General features: G+C 52.5%; 1 protein-coding gene across 7 annotated transcripts; it reads right to left on the minus strand.

Moving 5' to 3' along the window:
• Positions 1-4,139: 4,139 nt before the first annotated feature.
• KCNIP2 (potassium voltage-gated channel interacting protein 2) lies at positions 4,140-20,589 on the minus strand. Of its 7 annotated transcripts, none has more exons than XM_063102075.1 (10): positions 20,517-20,589; positions 7,644-7,739; positions 6,723-6,776; positions 5,969-6,093; positions 5,569-5,638; positions 5,324-5,394; positions 5,085-5,192; positions 4,811-4,915; positions 4,610-4,672; positions 4,140-4,318 (listed from the first exon to the last, which is right to left on the minus strand). In XM_063102075.1, the coding sequence occupies exons 1-10, from the start codon at positions 20,587-20,589 to the stop codon at positions 4,271-4,273; spliced, it is 813 nt and encodes a 270-aa protein (XP_062958145.1). In that variant the 3' UTR covers positions 4,140-4,270. The 7 variants fall into 7 exon arrangements, with proteins under 7 accessions (XP_062958145.1, XP_062958144.1, XP_062958147.1 ...); XM_063102074.1 differs by having other exon boundaries at positions 6,723-6,821; XM_063102077.1 differs by lacking the exon at positions 6,723-6,776.
• Between the last annotated feature and the right edge of the window lie 1,595 nt (positions 20,590-22,184).

The raw sequence follows: 22,184 nt of genomic DNA on the forward strand, positions 1-22,184 counted from the left end.
CCAAGTCAAGGGTTAAGATCCCCTTACCGGTCATCTTTAAAAAAAAAAAAATCTGTACTTCTCAAACTTGAAGGGACTTCTTGCCACACAACTGCTACTCACTTTTTCTCCGTACCACACCTCTACCCCTGACCCCTACACCTCCAGCACCTACAACAGGAACCAGCACTTACTAGACCCATAATAATAAATGTTTGTGGAAAGAACAAAATGAGAAAAGGTCTGGATCCCCATACCAGTCAGCCACAAAACAAGAAAGAGGGCCTGCCCTCAGAATTTACATTCTGGTTGGAGAAACAGACAATAACAAATTCAGTACAAACACAGGAACTCACAGCTTGTGATAAGTGCTATGAAGGGAGGAAACCTAGTGATGTGATGCATAGTAACCACAGCACTGAGGGGCTACTTCAGATGGAGGAATGGCAAGTAGTAACCTAAGTGAGACATGACAGTGGCTTGGACTAGGAACAGCATTGAAGACAGAGAGAGATGATGTGCCTTCGGTGGTGGAATTGGTGATTGATTAAATGGAGGTGGAGGAAGAATGAGCAAGAGGAAGAAATGAATACTCTTAAATTTTGACCTGAGCAACTAGGTAGATGTTGGTGTCATTTACTGAAATGTGGAAGACCATGAAGGCATGAATCTAAGCTCCCTTTTTTTTTAAAGATGACGGGTAAGGGGATCTTAACCCTTGACTTGGTGTTGTCAGCACCACGCTCTCCCAAGTGAGCTAACCAGCCATTCCTATGTTGGGATCCGAACCTGTGGCTTTTCGTGTTATCAGCACCACCCTCTCCCAAGTGAGCCATGGGCCGGCCCTTAAGCTCCCTTTTAAACATGGTAAGTCTGACCATTACAGACCCACATGAAGGTGTTAAATAGGCAATTGGATATGTAGATATTGGAGCTCAGAGGAGAGTTATGGGAATATAAACTTTGGAGCCTCTGCATATACATGCTGTTTAAAGCCATGAGATTGGGTGTGATTTGAAGAAGAGGCTCAGGTCTGAGCTGTGAGGCCTCGGATTTACAATTGAAGTTGAGAAGGATGAATCTGCAAGCAAGGGCCAGGAAGGGGTGGTCAGAAAGGTGGGAAGAAAACCAGGAAAATAGGAAACACTGGAAGGCAAGAAAGGAGAGTGTTTTGAGAAGGAGCAGCTGACACCATTCAGAATCCAACCAATGGCCAAGACAAAATGACTTGAATGCCAACCTGCTAGTTTTTTCTGGATCCCATTTGTGTGACCTCGCTCTGGGGTCCTTCTTCTCACCTTGCAAGCCATTCTCAGCTTCAGACTTCCCCTAAACTTGGATTTACCCAAAAAAATAGAGACTGACTCCATGCCTGACCCAGTTATATGCATACACTCATCATGCTCAGTCATCCAATAATACAATTATTTACCGAATACCTGTTATGTGCCAGGCCCTAGGGATAGGATGGTGGGGGGGGAAAACTAGTCCGGGTACTCAGTGAGCCTTCAGGAACTTAGTGTATTGCAGAAGACAAGCAAATAATTACCCAAATAAATATATGGTTACAAACTGAGAAGTGCCATGAAGGAAAAGTAGCGGGCATCATGAGAGACTGTCATGGTGTCACCTTGTTTAGATTACACATAACATGTACAGTATCCATCTTTCACACACAAATTTTTACTGTGCCCTGAGGCCACCTTTGACAAAAACTTGGGGGACTGGATCTAGTCTTGATCCTACTATAAACTCACTGGGTGACCTTGAAAAAGTCCTCTCTCTTCTCTGAGCCTGTTTTCTTTTCTGTAAAATGGAAGGCTGAGGGCTAGGCCAGATCACAGGTTCTTAACTTAGGACCCATAGATGGGTGTCAGGGATACAAAAAATACATGGGAAATTGTGCATTTTTTTCTTCTACATAGGGGGCCTACAGCTTTCATCACCTCTTTATTCTGATGACCCAAAGAAACCCAAGGACCCTAGGAGCAGATGGTTCTGTGGTATGAGCAGGGAACACAGATGACAAAACCATGGACTCTGGAAGTGAGCATTTGCTTCTTGGATACCATACCCATCCGTTGACCTTGTCAATGTGTACAGTGAGGCAGGAGAAGGCCTGATCATCCTCCCATGGATGGTAAAGTTTAGTCACCACATAATGGTGCCCCAGAGAAATGATGGGAGAAACCTACCGTTGACAGCACCTCTTCAGGAGCAGAACAAAGAAAGGGAGGGAATACACAGGAAGTCTCTGTCACCCTTTGTGCCACCTGCCCCATCATGACCTACCCTGGGTTCACTTCATCTGATCCCCCAATCATTCCTGGCTGGAGTATGACACAAACATATAACTATAGTGGAGGCAAGAGTGGGATGTTTATACAAAGCAACTTTCATTAGAAACTAAAGGAAGCCCCACCTTTTGAAAGAAAGCACTTAGGCTGGCTGGTTAGCTTGCTTGGTTATAGTGGTACTGACAACACCAGAGTCAAGGGTTCAGATCCCAGTACTGGCCAGCCACCAAAAAAAAAAAAAAAAAAAAGAAGAAGAAGAAGAAAGAAAGAACTTTGAGATTAACCAAGCTGTCTGTAAACTGAAAATTCTTGATTCAACTTATAAGAATGTCTGCCAAAAGACAACTTGCTTGTCATAGTCTTTGGGACATCAGTGTCCTGTCCTTCCTTCCTTGTCTCCTCTCAGGATGTGGAAGGGAGATTTATATGGGGGCTAAGGTCATGTGGGTTTCCAACCATTCCAGAACTTTTGTCTCAGTTTCCTGCCAAGATATGGCCAGACTATTAAAAAGAGAGGCACTTTCTTGGGGATCTAAAAGGCTGCAGGTGCATGGGTTAGAATTTGTGTGGTATTTGTGGGGTGGGAGGGACAAAAAGGCAGAGACAACAGCCTGTGCATAGCCATTGTGTTTTATTGGATCTGGTGTATTTCTTATTTTACAAAATATATATAGAAGAGCCAAAAATGCAAAGCAGTGTTCTGATGGGAAAGGAGGCTCCCTGGGGGCCCTTCCCCTCAGATTCTGGCTGATTGGGAAGGTGAGCTGAATAGGACAAGCAGGTATATTAAGGGGTGGCAGCATGGCAGGGGTGCTGACAAGGAGGTGGGACCTGGTTCCTATGGTCCCTGCCCTCTAGATGTGCTCAGGGGCATCTCTAGGTAGATTGAATAGAGCAAGAGGAGACCCTAAGGAATTGAGGAGGCTATGTGAGGGGTTGGGGTAGAGTCTGAGTTGATCGAAGATTCTAATGAATGCCCCCACACTGGATTCAGAAGCTGTGTCTGCCACCCTCCCTCCTTTCCTCTTCTTCTAAGGCATGCACTGGGAAGAATGATAGGACCCAAGTTCAGGAAGGTTCTTGACTCACTCCATGCCTCCAAATCTAGAGGACATGGCAAATGAAAACTCAAGTCATAGCCATCAAAACAGGTGAAGAGCAGGGAGGGTGAGCTGAAACTTTGGCAGGCATCCACCAAGACATCTCCCACCCATATTCCCCTGCAACTACCACCACCATTACAAGCAGGAAGGAGGGAGAGGAATTCCAGGGATGAGCCAGAGATCCAGATCCCAGGCTCTCCTAAGGTACTGAGGAGGGTATGGAAAATTTCTGGGGTATTTCCAAGGAGATAAGTTGTTCTGAAAAGCCTGGAAATTCATATTCTGATGGCCTGGGGTAGCAGACCTGTGGAACTCAGAGCTACTTGGCATGCCTGAGCTCCACAAACTGCCTAGGCCTTTTTGTTCTCTACCACAGCCACCTCTTAGGACTTAACCATTGGCTCAGGCCAAAGATTTCTCCATCTACATTCTTGTCCCCCCGCCACAGGGCTGGTCTGAAAAGTCAGCCAATGCCAAGGACAGAACATCCTTTCTGAGAAGGGAGTCTTGGAGGAAATGTTTATGAGATCAGGAATGGGGGAAGCACCATAGCAGGAGACATTCTTTCTAGTGTTGTGGTTTCTAGAGTGGGGGTGGGATGTGGGGAACCATTCAATTCCTACAGCAGGGGCACCCTCAACACTAGATGTCAGGCAGGAAGGGGGTGAGAACTTTTGGGAGTTGGAAACCCCCTCCGTATGTACTGTACCCACTCTCTGGACCCTTCAGCTCCAGAGATCTGGACTACTGAATTCCCAGGCTCTTGAATCCCTACAGCCATCAGGGTAGGGCTAGGATGAGGACAGACCTGGGAAGAGAAGGGTGAGGTCCACCTGGACTAGGGCTAGAGCATGGTTCCCCCAGGACACACTGACCCCCTCTCCTGGGGAGCTAGATGACATTGTCAAAGAGCTGCATGGACCTCATGATGTTCTCGTCCTGTGGCCATGGTATGAGGGAGTAGGAGAAAGAGAAAGAGAAAGAGCTTATCAGAGACAGGGACGGGGGGTCACTGGGTCAGAGATGGGGACATTCAGGGGCAGAGAGTAAGGAGACACCCAGAGAAACCTGGGGTGGGGAAAGGGTAAGCCTCCCCCAGTCATGAAGGAACAGGACTAGGGTGTGGGGGTGAGTTAGGGAGGTGATACTTTGCCCACAGGAGCCTTTTCCTACATCACTGAATGAGGCCCTGAGTCTAGACCAGGAAATGTAGAAGGCAGGGGCCTGTACCTTTTGGCAAGACTCAATGAATTCCTCAATTGTCACCACACCATCCTTGTTTCTGTCCATCTTCTGCAAGAAGGTGGTCAGTAGGGAGAACAGGAGGGACAGCAAGAGAGAGGCAAGCAGAACTCAGGTAAGTTCCCTGCTGTGGTTCCTAGTCTCCTTCCCTTCACTTCAGGGCCCTCCAGCCTACCCAGTCCCAGGCACCTGGAAGAAGCTCTCCACGTGTTCCTTTGGGGCCTCCTCCCGGAGTGCAGGGTATGTGTATTTGCCCATCATGTCATAGATGGACTTCATGATGTCAAGCATTTCCTGTTTGGCCAAGAAAGAAGAGAATCCCTCCTCAGAGCCTCCAGGACTAGGGCAGACCTCATCCCTTGCTGGTGATGCATATGTGGGTCACGTTTTCCTCCTATGGCCCTTTGCACTCCCACCCACGCACCCACACATGCAGCCCCCCAGCTCTTCAGTTGCGTTGTACCTCCTTGGTGATACAGCCGTCTTTGTTGAGGTCATACAGATTGAAGGCCCAATTCAGCCTGTCATCTACTGTTCCCCGAAGAATCACCGACAAACCAGCCACAAAGTCCTGGGAAGGAGGCAGTGGGGAGCTGTGTCTTCAAGTACCCTTCACCCAACCCCTTCTCCAGGTTTGATTTGGAGATCCTGGCCCTGAAGCCCCAGGAAACAGGCTTCCCTGGCCCATTTCTCCAAGCTCACCTCAAAACTGACTGAGCCATCATGGTTGGTGTCAAAGGCATTGAAGAGAAAAGTGGCATAGGTGCTGGAGTCTGTAGGATGAGTATGGAGAAGTAAGCTTGGCTCCCACACAGAAGAGGACTTCCTACCGCTATGGAGCTCTCCCAAACCCCTCATCACTTTAGCATTCCCAGCCCCTCCAAAACCCTCTCCCCTACTCAGCCTAGAGATGGACAGCTGCTTCCCCTTGGGCCTTGTCTTCTCACCTCCTTGAGGAAAGAACTGAGAGTAAATTTGCTTGAAGTTCTCCTCATTGACAATTCCGCTGGGACATTCCTGGTGGGGAGGGGACCAAGCTGAGGGCAGAGACAAAACCCCCTTCGGCTCACTGCCCCTCTCTCCCCTCCATGGCCAGAGACTCCCAGAGAGAGGAAAAATCTTCATGCCTCCAGGGGACTCACCACGTAGTGGTTGCAACAGGAGGCAAGACTTCTCCAATGCACAGATAAAAAACACAGCATTAAACTGCCAGATTACAGGTTCCGCCTCTTTTCTGGCCCCGCCTCCTGGTCGCCTCACTCCCCAAAGCATCCAAGCCATACTTTGTCTGAGAAGTCTTGGATAGGCCCAGCCCTTCCTCCCAGTTTAGACTCGCCTTGGACTCACATTCTTGAAGCCCCGGTACAGGACCTGCAACTCCTTGCGCGTGAACTTGGTTTGTTCTTGCAGCTGCTCCAGACCCTCGGGCCGGTGACACACGGTGGACAGTTCAAACTCATCTTCCACGCTGTCTGCGGGGAGCGGTGGAGGGGACAGCCGCGCCTCAGGCCCGACCTCCACGACTCATCTTGAAAATCACCGACCCATCGACCCATACACCCTCCTCCCCGTTCCATCTCCAACTCCGGAGACCAGCCTGCTAGTTCCCTGGACCCCGAGCCCAGGACACTGAGGAGATGCTTGTCAACTTCGGGTCTATCAGCGGGTCAAGGCCAGGCCTGGGCCCAGAACAAGGGGTCCGACTCAGCTCTCGACCCTGGGCCCTTGATCCCTGGTTGGAGGGGAACGCTCCCAGCCACGTCTTCCTCCCAGAAAGGGAGGAGTGGGAAAAGCGGGATCTAGAGGGGGCGTCTGAGGGTCGGAGGGCCTCCTTGACCAACTCAGATCCGCCCAGCCCCGGCCTTGCCCCGCCCGGGTCCTCCCCGCCCCCGACAAGCCCCGCCTATCCCAGCCATGCCCGAGCCATGCCCCGCCCAGCTCCTGCCAACCTCCCTTCAGACCCCACCTCTGGCCCCACCCACGGCCCCATCACAGTCCCGCCCCAGCCCCAAAGTCCGGGCCCGTAGCCAAGTGCCCCCCCACGCTCCAAAGCCCCCCCCATCCCGCCCCCGCCCCCACCCCCACCAGGAGAGTGAGTCACCTGGGTCCAGCAGGCGGGGTCTGTGGGGGCGGAGGGAGGCTGGGGCGGCTAATGCTGAAGGGAGCGAACTGTCACCGAGAAAGCGGGAGACCCGGCCAACTGCAGACACATACCTCGCCCCCTCACACTCACAGCAAACCTGACAGACCTGCGTGTTACAATGCACACACCCCAGCCCCGAGCGCGAAGGCACACGTGACGAGCACAGACACCCGAAACGGACCCCACGCACACAAGCCTGTGGGACTCACGCCCCTCCTTTTTCCGAATCTTTCCCCATGTAACACCCATAGAATCAAACACAACGGCACGCTCTAATAACGACCAAACGGGCCTTTCAGGCTCGCAAAATAGTGTGATCCTGTGAGGTGGGCAAGGCCCAGCTGAGGACACGGAGACCAAGAGAAAAAGCGAGGTCACTCGACTCGAAGTCACTCAGCTGGGGACCAGGCTGGGACAGAAAACCCAAGTATCCTGGCGTCTGGAGAAAGACAGGCTTCATCCTCTACACCTGCAACCATCCTGTCGAGGCACGAGCGACATACATCTCGAGGCCCAAAACGGATCCAGTCGCAGAGACCCTCACAGCCGCCTGACTCCGCCCCCGCCACACGGGCCACACCCACACAGACTCGGGCTTCCGCCCTGCCACACGGGCCACGCCCAAACAGTGGGTCCTGCCGGGTTTCGCAGACGGGTGACGCCCACAGCACTCGGGCCCCGCCCCCATATGACCACGCCCACACATACCCGCTTCATCCGCGCACACTAGCTCCGCCCCTCACACCTGGGCCCACCCAGCGCCCACCCCCACCCCCGCCACGCTGGTCACCCGCACACTCTGCGGGCCAGCTTCCCGTCACCCTGGTCACCCCCCACATGTTCGGGCCCCGCCCCCGGAAGCACAGGAGAGGCACTTGCTTTCACTGACTGAGGGCAGGGCTTGGGGCCCGCAGCACGGCAGCAGCTTGAGGAACCGCTGCTTCAGCGCTTTTTTAGCGGGCCCTGGAGGGTGGCCTGGGAAGAGAGAAGACCCCAGGAAGTCACATTAACTCCCATTGTCCCTCCGTTCCCTGTCCCCTCCCCGCCAGTCACAAATCAATCCCTGCTGGGGGAGGAGGGTGGGAGTTGGGAGAGGAATGAGGCGGGGAAGGAATGGAGAGGGTAGCTGGAGCTGGGTTAGGGGTGCCCAGTGGGTCTCACGGTCAGGGCAAGTCCATAGAAGCGGGGCTCGGACACCTTGTATAATGGGAAGCGGCTGGCCACAGCGAGGCAGCAAGGGGGGAGGTGGCAGTGCCCTCAATGTCTCATTGTCTTTCCTGACCCAGTGCCCTTGGCTCAAGTGCCATAGCTGGCCTCTCAGGGTGGACCTCTTGGCCCAACCCAAAGACCAAGGATTGCCTGGATCCTCCCTCTCTCTCTCTCACACACATGCAATGACATGTAGTGACATGTAGAATGATAAATGACAGAGTGATGGATGCCAGTGACAGCTTGATATCCAGTAATTCACACCTGATGGCCTAATAAACATGCTCCAAATCGCACGCACACACACATTTTGATTTAGTACTCAACACAAACATACAAATGTAGCTAAGTAAAACATGACACACACATACAGAGACCTTTATAGGCCATCTCACACACAGCGTGATCAAACAGGAACACACGATGACCCTGGGACATCATGACACAGTGTGTGTATTAAGAACTCTATGGGCTGGCCCCTGGCTCAATCGGGAGAGTGTGGTGCTGATAACACCAAGGCCCCGGGTTCGGATCCCATATAGGGATGGCCGTTTAGCTCAATGGGTGAGTGTGGTGCTGACAACACCAAGTCAAGGGTTAAGATCCCCTTACTGGTCATCTTTAAAGAAAAAAAAAAAGAACTCTATGACACATTGTGACCTTCTAACATTATGAAATAATGTCAAGGTTACCATGACACATACCCTCATATTGTGACCTAGATCCCCATGACACCCAGATCTCTAAGGCTGCCCTTCACCCACAGAGGCTTCATTTGTCCTGGGTACCTCCACTTCTCTTTCCTGCAACCCCTCATTCCAAGGCACCCAGAATCTTCCTGCTGAGGAGTGGGATTTCTCATCACCTAACTCATCTACCCTAAAAGTGTGGTCCTTTCCCAGTCCTTTCCAGTATGGCTTGCTCTTTGAAGGCGAAATTATAGCAAACTTTGAGGCAATAACAGATCTTGGAGATGAATATTTTGGTGTACCGTGGGGCTACCCAGGGCCCATTGATCATGGCTCCCCTTCTCTCGACTGATTTCTGCACATGTCCTAAAACTCCAATTGCACCCCTGGAGCACCTTCAGCATTCCTGTGTGTAGGTATGTGTCTGAGTGTCTCCCAGCTGCACCCACCTCCAGATTCCTGGGCCAGAGCTTTCTGGACCCAATACACTGGCTAAAGTTAGCCTCAGTCCGTTCCTGGAGGGACCCAATTTCCTTTAGTTATAGGTTACTCCCCCCCCAACCCCCCCCCACACACCCAGCCCTCCCAAGCCAGGCTCCATCCTCAGGGCCAAGCCCTGTTCCCAGGAGGTAACTGCATGATTTAACTGCCTCCTCCCCTCCAATGCATCCTCACTTCCCTTCCACCCCACCCAGGAGCTACAGAGAGGTGGGAGGGAGGCAGTGGGCCAAGGGGGATCGATGGTGGTCTGGCCCCCAGCCCAGGGCTCCATTAGCCTGGCCTTTGGTTTCCCAAAGCCGGATTGTTCCTGGGGCCTCCAATAGTGTAGTCACCAGATTGGGAGGTGGCTCTCCTGCTTCCCCCGCCTCCTACCTCCCGCCAGGCCCTGCCTGCTCCCAAGCCTCTGTCTCCTCTAGGCTCCTCTGAAGGTGGGAAGAGAGAGGGGTTGCCCTCAGCCTACAAGATGCCTGAGTTTCCCACCAAATAGTCTAGAGGGGATGGCAAGTAAGAGCCCAATTGATTTCTTGACAGTAGTGTTACAACACTGTGCTCTAACCAACTGAGCTAACCGGCCAGCCCCAATTGATTTCTTCTCTGGACTGGATGAGAACAAGGTCAACCTAGCCTCTCCAGTTTATCTGGTTCCAACTCCCTGCCCCTCTTCTCTCCTCCCAACAATAAATGCAGCAGAAGATGGAGGGTGGGCTAGGAGTTTCCTGCTCTTACTTAACCCTAGAGCAGTCAATTTATGGACCTTTCTCCTGTCCCCAGCTTCCTCTACATTTTTCCAGTTCTCCCAGGTGTCTACCTTGCAGCCCCTGTCATATTTATTTCCTGTCTTCCTGTCCCTGGTAGAACTGGGGAACAGTCATGCTATGGAGCTGTACAGTTCTTGATGTAAAGAGGAGGGGAGACCAAAACTCTCGGCCAAAACTTCTGGGCAGAAGTGCTCCCTGCTCCACCTCCAATGTCACTCTTTCTACTGACTTTGGAGTGGGGTGGGGAATTGATTTCCCACCCCCAGTGTCTAGGCCCCAGAGACCATTCTGCTCTTGGATCCTGAGAGGAATTTGGAGAGGCAAGGGGGCTTGGGAAGTAGTGTCCCTGATCTGATCCACTCATCACCCCCCAGCCTTGCCCCCTGCCTGCTCCTGAGCCTCTGTCTCCTCTGAAGGTGGGAAGAGAAAGGGATCCCCAATTCCCTCCTCCCCTCCCACAGATCTTTATAGATGTAGTATTCACAATGTTCCCACTCCTGTCTCTCCAGAACCCACTCCCATCCCAAGCCTTGGGTATGGAGCTGGTCTATCCTCAGGGAACTCTGGGAACAGCCACACATACAACCTCATACCCAATGAGGCTCAGCCACACACCGTCCTGCTCAGGCATGGTCACATCCACCATCTCACAAAGCCACACACTCTGTCACTCTCACACATGCAATCACATCACTGTCACATACACAGGCTCACACAGTCACATGCTTTGTCCTCTCTCACATGCATGAACGCACAGTCGCACCCCGTGTGTCTCACACACACTGAGTACACACACACTCTGTAACCTGCACCTGCATGGATGGAGGTGTGGAGAGTCACACACATCTTCAGAGCTTTGGTGGACCCCTAGCTTCAAAAGGAACTCCCCAGATATCTGGTGTTTTCTCGGGATCCCTGGAACCTCCTCCTCCTCCACTCTAGACATGCTGCCTGTCTCCAGACCCTTCCTGTCATCCCTCAGCTTCTCCTCACCTCCTCATCTCCACACCCCAGTCCTCCCATGCTGTAGCCTTACCACCTCCCTGGACACCCTGTCCCCAATTCCCTCCTCCCCTCCCCCAGATCTACTCCTCGAGTCCCCCTCTTTATCTCTCCCAGGTGTCGTGTCTCCCAAGCACCCCTCCTTCTCTCCCCAGATGGCTATCCCATCACTCACCTGCTCACCTCTGTCCCCAGTCAAAAAGATGGAGCAAAAGCCCCCCCCCATGCTCAGGGCTGCTCCAGCCAGCAGCTCAGACATGCCCAGACACCTGGGTTACCTTCCAAGGAGACAGGCTCAAAGAGGCCAAACTGTTCCAGGACCTTGACAAACAGAGCGAGGACCACAAGGACAGCAACCATCTCCAGCCCTTCCAGGTTCATGGTGGGCCTGGGGCATGGCCCCCACCCAGCAGAGGCTCAGACGGCCTGCTGCCGCCTCACACCACCTCCCCCTCGGCTCCCCAGGCCGAGCGGGACCGCCTGCAGCCTTCCTCCCCTTCTTCGTCCCTGGATCTCCTCCCTCTCCCCCTTCACCCCGCCTCTGTCCCACAAGCCTCCCAGCCACAGACCTCTCAACCACACAGCCGCCGCCTCTTCCTCTTCATAGGGCCTCCTCAGCTTTCGGACTGGCACCTCGTTGGGGACCTTTGGCATGAAGGATATGGGCCAGGCCGGAATAGGTTATGCGCCAAAGGAGGGAGGCTGTGACCTGCCTCTGTCCCTGAGGAGAGCTTTCCCCAGAAACCCTGTGGCTACTCTGTGCCAAAGGGAGGGGGCAGAGGGAGGAGCAGTGCCTAGGGAGGAGGCAGGGACGGGCAGGGTGTATGGGTGTGAGGAACGATCCGTACGTGTATGAGGAATACATGTATGGGTCACAGTATGTAATGGGTGTCTGAGTGTTTCCCTGTGTGTCTATTCCTGTGTTTGTCAGTATGGCAGTATGTATGTCTCCTCTTACATGTGTCCCTGTGTGTGTTTACATGTGATTATGCACCTGTCACAAAAGTGTGTGTTTTGTGTATGGTTATGCATTTCAGTATATGGGTATGCGACCTGGGGGTCTATGGCAGGCATGTATTAGAGCGTGTCAGAGTATTTTAGAGTGTGTGTGTGTGGTGAAGTGTCTTTGTTTTAATAGTGTTGTGGGATGTGGGTCTGAAGTTTGGTAGGCATGGATGTGTCATATAATTTGGAGTATGGGTCTACGGTTTGTAATTGTATCGGCATGGAATTGCAGGTGAAAATAAGAGCAGGGGGAAGGCAGTGACCTTTTCCATCAGGAGGACACCACCAACATTGATCTGGTTGCCATGGAGACTGTGAGGTGCAACGCACTCTCTTCCCACAGGCCATGGACAGTGAAACTGAGGCCCAAGGGAGAGAGGATTGCATCCAATAGCTTGGGCAGGAAAAAGGCCGCTTAGCCCCATCATGGCGCTCTGGGGAGGAGACTTATTGTGACTGCTTTCGAGACCAAGAGACCCAAGCTCCTTGGGAGAGGGGGGGGACTGTACTCTTCCCCTCCTCTAGCCAGGACCTTATCCAGGAGATGCCAAAGCCTTGCCTGTTCCTTGGGAACTGTTATTGAGCTGATGGAGAATCCCAGGGTAGAAGAGAAATCTGAACCCTCTCTGGGAGCCCCCGCTCCATCGAACTTTCCTGGTCCCTCCCTCCTCTTCCCTGCTCCTTCCTGATGGTGGTGTGTGTATGTGGAGTGGGGTGGAGAGAGGCTTGCAGAGCCAGTGAGCCACAAGACAGGGGCCTCTGAGTTAATAACACTTACCATTGTTACCAGTTCTGGCTAAAGGTGACTGAGCACTCACTATGTACTAGATAATGTACTATGTGCTTACAGACATTACCACATTGAATTTTCACAATAAACCTATAAAGGCAGTACTATTATCCCCATATTAGGGGGGCGTAAAACTAAGTCAAAGGAGGGTTAAGCAAGATCAGAACCTCAATGTTAACCCAGTCTTACTCTAAGCCTGCACTCTAAGCCACTACACTGGCTCCCTTCTTAGCAAGCTTGCCCACCCAGGAGGCTCAGTTTAAGGGGATTGACTCCAGAGGGAGCCCTCCCTTTTGTCCAGCTCTGAGATGAATGTGTCTCAGCCTGAATTGTGGGGTGGTGGTCAGTCCCTACCTCTCCAGGTGGTTTGCTGCTATGCAGTTCTACATAGCCACCACTGGGTGTCAGGCGTCCACCCCACGCCATACCTTACCCCTTTCCTTCTCTGGTGCCACCCCTATCCCTCCAGGATCCAGGGAAAGTGTGGAAAGAAGGGAATGCCTCATGTAGGCTTGGTCCTCTCCTTGCCCCCCAACCACTCCCAGAAAGACTAATTTACAGATGAAATCAGCAAATGTCTCCCTATGACTGTCCAAATTCCACCCGTGGCATTTAATACCTTCCCCATTACCATCATTAGCAGATCCCTTTGTTTCAGCTAGTTTGGCCTCCTCACTGTCCCCCAAATGAGCCAAACTCAGTACTATCTCTGTGCCTTTGCTCCTGCTATCCCCTCTGCCAGGGATGCCCTCCCTTCTGCTTTCCTTCTATCCTACAGTTCTTAACTGTCCTGTAGAGGCAGCTTAAATTCCTTCCCTGATATCTTCCAGCCCTCAGCAGTCTACCAGTCACCTGAATTCCTACCAAATTCCTTGTTAAGCCCTCAAAATTCAGCACCTAATTCTCTAATGTTATTAGTGGGAACAGTAAAAGGAGGTGGTGCAGCATGGTAGGTAATACCGTGGGCTGACGTGCCAGACTCCCTGGGTTCAAAGCCCAGCTTTGCAACTTACAATTAACTGGGTGAGTTCTTAACCTCTGTGTGGCTCAGTTTCCCATCTCATATGGTTGCTGGAGCAAATGAATTAATATATAGAAAGCTGTTAGAATAATGCCTGGCACAGAATAACTGCTGAATAAGTGTTTGCTACCATTATTAATGACATAACACTCCCCCCGCCGCCTTACATTTTTATAGCTCTTAAGAGTTCAAAGAACTTCCACAAATGTTATTATCTTGATAGCTTCTCATGACAACCCATGAGGTAAGCAGTGAATAGCATTGTGCCCATTTCACTGAAGAGGTAAACGAGGCCCAGAGAGATGAAGGAACTTGCTCAAGGTAACCCAGCTACGAGGGAATGAGGCAAAGATTTGAACCCAGATCTCTCTGGATCAGTCCTGTTTTCTCAATTAGATTCCAAAATCCTGGAAGGCAAAGATGTTAAAATACTGGATCTAGGGGCCGGGCCGTGGCTCACTCGGGTGAGTGCGGTGCTGATAACACTAAGGCCACGGGTTCGGATCCCATATAGGGATGGCCGGTTAGCTCACTGGGTGAGCGTGGTGCTGACAACACCAAGTCAAGGGTTAAGATCCCCTTACCGGTCATCTTTTTCAAAAAAAAAAAAAAAAATACTGGATCTAAACCAACTGAGCACCAGGCTCTGAGCTAATGCCTGTGGAAAAACATGAACCAAACACAGTTCTGGCTCTCACTGAGTAGCGAGAGACAGCCCCACTGAGAACTATAAGGCATCTATTCATTTAAAAATATCTGTTGCATGCCTACTATGTGATAGGAACTGTTATTCTAGGCTGGCCATGAAATGAACTACAGTAAAAGCTTTGTAACTGGGGGACCAGTGAAAACTTGGAGAGAGTACCTTTTAAGCTGGCTCTTAAAGGATAGCTCAAATGTCAACAGTCCACTTTAACAAAGGGATCAGTGTTTACTGAGCACATTTTGTGTCTTGGATACTTTACGGATACTATCTCACTTAGTCCTCACAATAAACCTGAGAGGTAGGATCTATTATTCCTCTCTTTACACTGACATAAAGTGAGTAGTAGTACACTTGTTTTGCAGATAAAGGAATTGGGCTCATACAGCGATTTTCCCAACATAACAGCTGACATGCTGATAGAGAATGACTTTACGCAGAGCCAATGATCCGCCAGCCCCATCAGGCTGTCTCTTTAATGTGTGCAGGGTGTCAAGGAGTCCTGGGTAACTATCGCTTAGTTTATGTTGAGTGAGTTATGGGTGATAAAATTAAAAAGGTGTAGATTCCATGAAGCCTTGAATGCCAAGCCAGATTATTTGGATTGAAAGAGGCACCATAGCAGCACCTCCCTGCTTTTCGCTGCCAATTCACAAATGGACAAATTGACAAACTTGCAGGCAGTTGCCCTGTCCCTGGACCCTCCTTTTCCTCTCTTACTCCCACCCTCAACTCTCAGAGACCATGACCTAGCCTCACAGGGACTCATGGTCCTAGATCAACCAGCCCCTCTAGTGGGAGAGTGTCAGAGCTGAAAGAACAAGTTCCTTTTCAGGCTTTCCCTTCTCCCCACTCAAGAGACTTCTTAAGTCTTAGGGCTTTATGAGAGACTTGCCCAGATCTGTGCACCTATGCATCTCTGTGCCACTGGACTTAGCTCAACTCAAAGGAGTGAAATCTTAATGGAAGCACTTTAGGCAGAGTGAGAACTCAAGGGAAAACTATCTCGAGGCATTAGGTGGGCCCTCCCCAGATCTGTCAAATCTCACCACAGAGATACTCCTATCATTTAGTCATTTACCTGGAGTAATACTGCCTTGTGGGGGAACCCACTCTATGCTGTCCCCCCTTCCACAGTCTGCCCTTGCTCCCCCACTGTTACCCAGCTAGTGAAGACCCCAAAGCCCTTCTCTCAGTCCCCCAGACCCACGCCATCCCCAGCTAGGCCAAAACACACTGCAGCCCCCAGCTGCATCAGATGATTAATGATCTCCCTAGACATTGGGGCTATTTTGGGGCCTGGAAGTCATGCCTGCAATGATTGAGAGCTGGCCCCGCCTGGTTCCAGCCATCTGTCACTGGAGACAGGCTCAAGCAGGGGGCTTGGGAGACGCATGCTCCCCAAGAAACTTCCAAGCACGGTTCTGGCTCAGCTCCATCTCCCCTCCTTCTGGGGGGGCACATGACAAGGAGCAGCCACATGCCCTGCCTATATTCCAGGGGCTCAAGTGGATACCCAGGGACACAGCCAGAGAACTACAGATCCCAGAATGCCACAGGGCTAGGTTGTTTTGGTCTCCTTGAGGCCAGGTGGGGAGGGAATATGGGTTCTGTGGGCCCTGCCCAGGCAGCCCTCAGGAAACCCAAGTCGAAGTGTGCACAAATCTCAGCAGTGCTGTGATACCCACAATCCACATGTTGTAAATTCCACAAATCTCACGCCAAGATACAACTTCCTGAGGCTATACAACTAACTTAGTGACTCAGGAACCCCCAACCCAACCCTAAAACATAGAACTCTAGGTACATTCAGTCTCAGTGTCACAGAATCCCAGCGACATGCAACCCCAGCATGCACAGCCCCAGTGATCACAGCCCCAGTGATGCACATCCCGTTCATACAGACTCCCAGAGCTAGACAAAACAGTGACATACAATCCCTATGCCACACAAGGCTATCCATTCCATCACACAAGAACTCGTTAGCTGAGTTTATGTCGGTCCAATTCCATCTCAGGGCTTTTTCCTTCTGGACCCTGATCCATCATCGAAGACACCCCCTTAACCTAAGCAATACAGTAAAGGGCTGTGCCTTTTCCTTGCTCTGCTGCAAGCTTCTTTTTATCCCTGTGTGGAGTCCTGCCCCTTACTTGAGGCCCCCTCCTCTGCCTGCAGTGAGAAGCCCTGCCCCTCCACCATTGTGAGGGACCGTGATGCCCCCTCTCCTTTCCTCTTTGAAGAGCTCTATCTCTCCCTCCTCCTCTGTAAGGGACCTTATCCCTTGCTCCACTTCTGTCGAGGATCTTGCCCTTTAAACCCTTTTCTCTGAAGGATTCCTCATCTTACATCTTTGTGAGGGGGCCTTCCCCTCCCCACCTCCGTAAGGCTTCTATCCCACTTCGCTCACTTCTTTGAGGGGTCCTGCTCCTCCCTTCCCTTCCTCATACCTGGCGACAGCGACCCAGTCACCAGCTGGTAGAGAGATCGCGCCGCCTGCCCCAACGGGCTCCGGCATCTGCGGGGGCATCGGTTCATGGTTCGGCCAAGAGCTGTGTGGCCAAGCTCCGCCCCCAACACCCGGAGCAGTTGGGTCTCCGCCCCCACCCGAGTGGGCCGGACCGGCAGGCGGAGAAGCGCAGGCCGTGGAGCCTGCCCACTTCTCCGGGCCGCATGAGGGGAACTCACTTTGGCCCCGTCACCTGAAGGTCCCGCCTCCAAAGTTCCCAAACTGGGGCGGGGCAGGGGGAGGGGCAGCGCGGACTCTCCCCACAGCCTTCTCTGGGAACGTTTTCTGGATTTGTGGCGGGGAAGCCGGGCACAAACAGGTTTTGAAAAAAGAGCTGGATGAGGAATGAAGCTTATCTTTTACTGCCCCTCTTCAGTCCTTCCTTCTCCAACTGTCGCTCCCCTCCCCGTCCCCCATTTTGGCACAGAGATGCAAAGGGGTAAGAGGACACAGTTGTCATGGCAACTCCTCACACTTCCGTACTTCCTGGACCAATGGGAGAAAGAGCAGGACGGAGGAGGAAGAGGCCGGTGTACTGAGGGGGCAACGAAAGAGGCGTCAGGGATGTGCCCCCACTGGTACCTGTCTCCTGGCTCCAAATCCCTTTCTCCCATAACTGTTTCTGTTTGTGTCTGTCTGTCTTGGTGCAGTAAGTTCACAGACTCTACCATCATACGCTACCAGCCAAATGCATTAAGTAGAACTCTCCCTCCCACCTTTCCCGGACTCATCCCTATCGGGTTAGACCCAAAGTAAACCCTTCCAGGACCCTCTGAGCCGTCAAACTTCTGGGAATGCATGCAGGAGAGATGTAGTCCCGCTCCCCAGATAGGGACCCTGCATTTGTGGTTGAAAATCCTACATTAAGAGGCTAGAGTCACCTCCATACTCTATCAAAATCTTGCCCCCTTGGCGATCGTCCCCATTCACAATCAGCCTGCACGCATGGCTCCTCTGAGCCACACGGGGGCGCCCCAGTCCCGAGAACGACACTTACGGGCAGAGGGACAGGACTCCGGAGATCCCGGTTCCAGGGATAGGAGCTCAGATCTGGCTAGCGAAGTTTCAACTTTCTCCCCAACTTCTGCCCTTTCTTTACTTCCGCTCGGACAATGCCGCCGCTAATCGCGGCCTTTCCCCACCGCGCCGCACTGCCAAGCGGCCCGCCGGGCTGGGAAGACCCGAAGGGTTAGACGGCGGGTGGCGTGGGACTCGAAGCTTGTTTGTTTTTTTAGTAAAAAAAAGTCTCTCGCAGCTCTGTTTCGAGCTTGGGGTGGGAATGGGGAAGAAAAGCGATCGGGAGGACCCAAGATGCCTTGAGTTATAAGTTAGGACCGCCTCCTCGTGAGCCTGATGGGCTCGGAGGACGGGAGCTGGAGACTACTCCGATATCCGATACCAGGAATCCAGCCTGCACGGGGGAGGCCCTTCAGCACCGAGGACAACGACGCTCTTCCAGGCTTCGGCTCAGGCGTCTCAGGAGTCAGCGCCGCGGAGTCTCTATTAACACTGACGTCCCAACCGCATTTTGCCTCTCGCTATAAATTAAGTCCTCCTTTGAGAGGAGAGCCCTAGTAGTCCTATCTCTACATTCCAAGTCATGTGTGGCGCTGTCTACAGAGAGGATGCTAATGACCTGGACTACAATTCTTGATGCTTGTCAACATTTGACCTTTCTATTTCCCTTGGGAGGCTGGGAAGCAGGCAGGCAGGCAGAAAGTAGTATTCCCCGTTTTACAGACGAGAAATGTGAGGCCGAGAGAGCAAAAGTCACATAGGTGGTACACTTCCATTCCTGACTGACCTGAAGAGGTGCACCTTCAAATACTATTGCTTCCCCACCTTCAGTCAATCTCTGATTCAAATTTCAAGTGGGGAGAGGATGATTTCACTAAAGAGGATAATCAATTAAAGCAGGAAGCAAACACTGCCTAATGTGCTGCTAATAAGGGCCCCTGGGCCCTTCTACTGCTCTCAAAGATCCTAAACTGGTGGTGGAATTCATAGCAGAGCTGGACAGCTGGACCTTTGGATCCCCTCCAAGTCTGAAGCACATCTGGACCTGTGTCAGTGGAAGGCACTTCCTTCTGGGGGTCTTGGCATTGCAATTAGGGCTCCCCAGTGAGTGCGGGGAGACACTTCTTCTCAAGGCACCCCATCTTAGTTGTCTCCCCCATCCCCACTCCCCTCACATAGGACAAGGATCATGGCCTCCCCCCACCTCTCCAGCTTTGTTTCAGCCTCAGGGGAGACAGTCTCCCTCCTCCCACTCTCTGTTGGAGTTTTTGAGCAGGCTGCACACGAGACACAAACATACACAATATGGAAAGGTACACAAGGTGACACAGTCACCTACACAAACACATGGATCTGCCTACCAAACCCAGGAATATGCACATGCACAGATGTACTGGTCCCACATACCTCCCCAGTGTGGAAAAGGTAGGATGCTTAGGCAACAAAGTGGCTTGGAGGGGCACAGGGGAGGCCACATGGCACTTCCCAGGCCTAGAGCTTCTATCTCTGGCTCTGGAGGGGAGGCAAGAGGATGTTTTCCTCGGGTTTGGGTGAAATTCTGAGAGGGTTGTTTGGGGGTGAAGGGGCTTTTGTAAGAATGATCTGAGTAATTTGGTGGGAGTAGGAGGGCTGACCCAGCACTAACCAAAGCCTCCCTACAGGGGCCAGGTGCTGGAACCAGAGGATGCTCCTGGGAGCCAGGCTGGGCAACTGGACACTAGAGTCCCTCCTTGGGTCCATCTGGGCTATTTGTGGAAAACTTGGGGAAGCAGTGGGGTGCACTAAAGGCCCCTGTCTGCACCAAGAAGCCAGAGAGGCAGCAAGGATAGGACATGTCATGGACACTCAGAGAACCCCACTGCAGACATCACCACATGAAAGTACACAATCAGCATCAAACACTAATATAACCCACATAGCTTCACAATCACAAAACACAACTCACTTTAACAAATGCTTGCACCAGGAGGTTCATGGTCATAAAGTCTTATAAAGAGACATACCACCAAAAAGTATAGCTCTGATACATTCTGGAAGTCACATGCCACTTCATACACAATCACACACTCAAAGCACATAGTTGCACATACAACAGATACATGGTCAAAACAACTTCATCAGTACAACCATGGTCCTACACAACCTCATTCAAACATCTAACAAGATCATACAATTGTGCTGACACACGCTATCACACTAAGCCCAGGGCACATGGCAACCAGCTGTGGGAGGCAAACACACAAGTACACGCACAGACACATACAAGAATGACAGGCGCTCACGCACGTAACACCGCCCACTCCAGACCTCCCAGCCCTGTGTCACACACGCCCACACCTGCTGCCTCTCCACACCTGCCCTGCCTGCTCCTTCCCCCAACCCCCGCGGGACCTAATGCTTTGAACCCGTGTCCTGCCGCCCAAACCAGCCTGGATGGCGCCTGGGAATGGGGCGGAGTGTGGGTAGGGGCTGGCCGGGGTCAGAGAGGCGGAAGGGTCTTGGGGGGATGGACTCCACCCTCCCTCTCGCGACCCCCACGCCAACGACTCACCTGTGAGCTGGTCGTAGGAGCCGTCCAGGTCTCGGGAATCGGACAAACTCTCCTTTCGGCCCTGGCCCCGCATGGCCCCCGGCGCCCCCCTCCCGCCTGGGCCGTGGGAGGGGGCGCCGGGTGGCCGGGATAGAGCGCTCACACGGCGCCCCCTGGCGGCGTAGCGCGCTGCCGGGGCTGGGGGCCGGGGGAGTCGGGGCTGAGTGTGGGGACGGGGCCCGGGGTGTAGGGCCCACCCGGGGTCCTGGGGCAGGAGCGAGAGGCCTGGGTAGCAGGTGAAAGCAGAGCCGGAGGCAGAGAGGAGCTGAGCTCGGGGCTGGAGCCGAGCCGCCTCTCTCCTCCCGCCCCCTCCCCGCGCTGTCACTGCCACCACCCCCTTCGGCGCTGCGGGGATTGGCTCCCCCACTCCCCCCGCCCCCCACCTTTTGACGCTTCGGGGAGGCACCCGGTGAAAGGGCGAACTGGAAAGTGCGGGGAGGAAGACTAGCTCTCCAGCAACACTAGCCCTAAACCTGAAGCCACGGGTTCTGGGAGCGGGAGAGAGATCGGGCCAGAAAAGCCCCACTGTGAGGAAACCCCGCCCCCAAGTCTCAGGCACCCCTCCCCCACCGATAGCACTGTTCTGGCCGAGTCAGAGCCTGGGGTATGTCTCTGAGACCCCTGTTCCGTCTGTCTCCACATTAACCCCTATTTTTTCTGTTGTTCCTCCTCTCGTGTGTCTGTCTCTTGTAGTCCCAGCCAGTTCCCACTCTACTTGAAGCCGATTGGGGATGCAGAGGAAAAGTCAATCCAGCCTCTAATATAGGCTACCCGCCGGCCAATGGACTGTTTTCTTTCAAATTCCGGAAAGGCCCCAAATCTGACCCACTCCAGGACCCTGCCTCTGGGCCTCATTCACTTTCAGGGTGTCTTCCCTGATCTAATGACTCCCATTGGCAGGTGGGAAGATAAGGAAAATAAAGGGTGAACCAGGTCAGTTTCTCAAGACTTCTTTGCTCTTTTGTTCCTTTCTTTCAACTTTTCTGCACTTCTGTTTTGTCACCTGCCCTGTCCTAGATTCCTTGTTTTTCAGCAGATTCAGGAAGTAACTGAAGGATTTGGGGATCTAGGTGAGGATATAGAGTGGGAAAGAAATGCCCTTGTTATAAGGGTCCCTTCCCTTAAGATTAGCTCCTTTTCGGTAGGCTGGGCTCCACCTTCCAGGAATGGCTAGTGAATGACAGACCTGTGATCTGACCTCCAGCATGCTTCCTTGGCTCCTGGTCTGAGAGCCTCCAACATGCCATGAAAATGAGGGCTAGGAGGGTAAGGTGTCCAGTGGGTCTGGAGAGGTTACCTGCTGAGACCAAAAACTTCAGCTAAAGTGACCCCATTACATTTAATCTCTTCAATATCCTATGACTTGATTCAGTCAACCCAGCAAGAACTGTCACAGTAGTTCCAGCTTAAGAAGCGGACAAGCAGCTAAAGTGAGGATTGTCTTTGGGAGCAATGTCCTGCTCCTGGCTCTCCCCTGGGTCTGGAGGAGTCTCCACAGACCTGGCATAGAGATTGGCCAGGGACAGAGCATGAGCTCCTTTTAAGGCTGATTTCTAGAAGAGGATGGGCACTCTTGTTTGGAGTTCTTGGAACAGGTATATGTGAAGAAATGGCCAAGAGATGGGCCTT

The sequence above is a fragment of the Cynocephalus volans genome, chromosome 7 (assembly GCF_027409185.1).
Source record: "Cynocephalus volans isolate mCynVol1 chromosome 7, mCynVol1.pri, whole genome shotgun sequence".
NCBI lineage: Eukaryota > Metazoa > Chordata > Mammalia > Dermoptera > Cynocephalidae > Cynocephalus > Cynocephalus volans.

What these genes read in the sequence shown, in the direction of transcription:
- KCNIP2 (XM_063102074.1), bottom strand. Translation starts at nt 20,589, where the DNA reads ATGCGGGGCCAGGGCCGAAAGGAGAGTTTGTCCGATTCCCGAGACCTG. An exon ending in ATGGCTCAGTCAGTTTTGAG is followed by an intron (nt 5,193 to 5,323) that starts GTGAGCTTGGAG and finishes CCTCCTTCCCAG; the next exon opens with GACTTTGTGGCTGGTTTGTC. An exon ending in ACGTGGAGAGCTTCTTCCAG is followed by an intron (nt 4,673 to 4,810) that starts GTGCCTGGGACT and finishes ACCTTCTTGCAG; the next exon opens with AAGATGGACAGAAACAAGGA.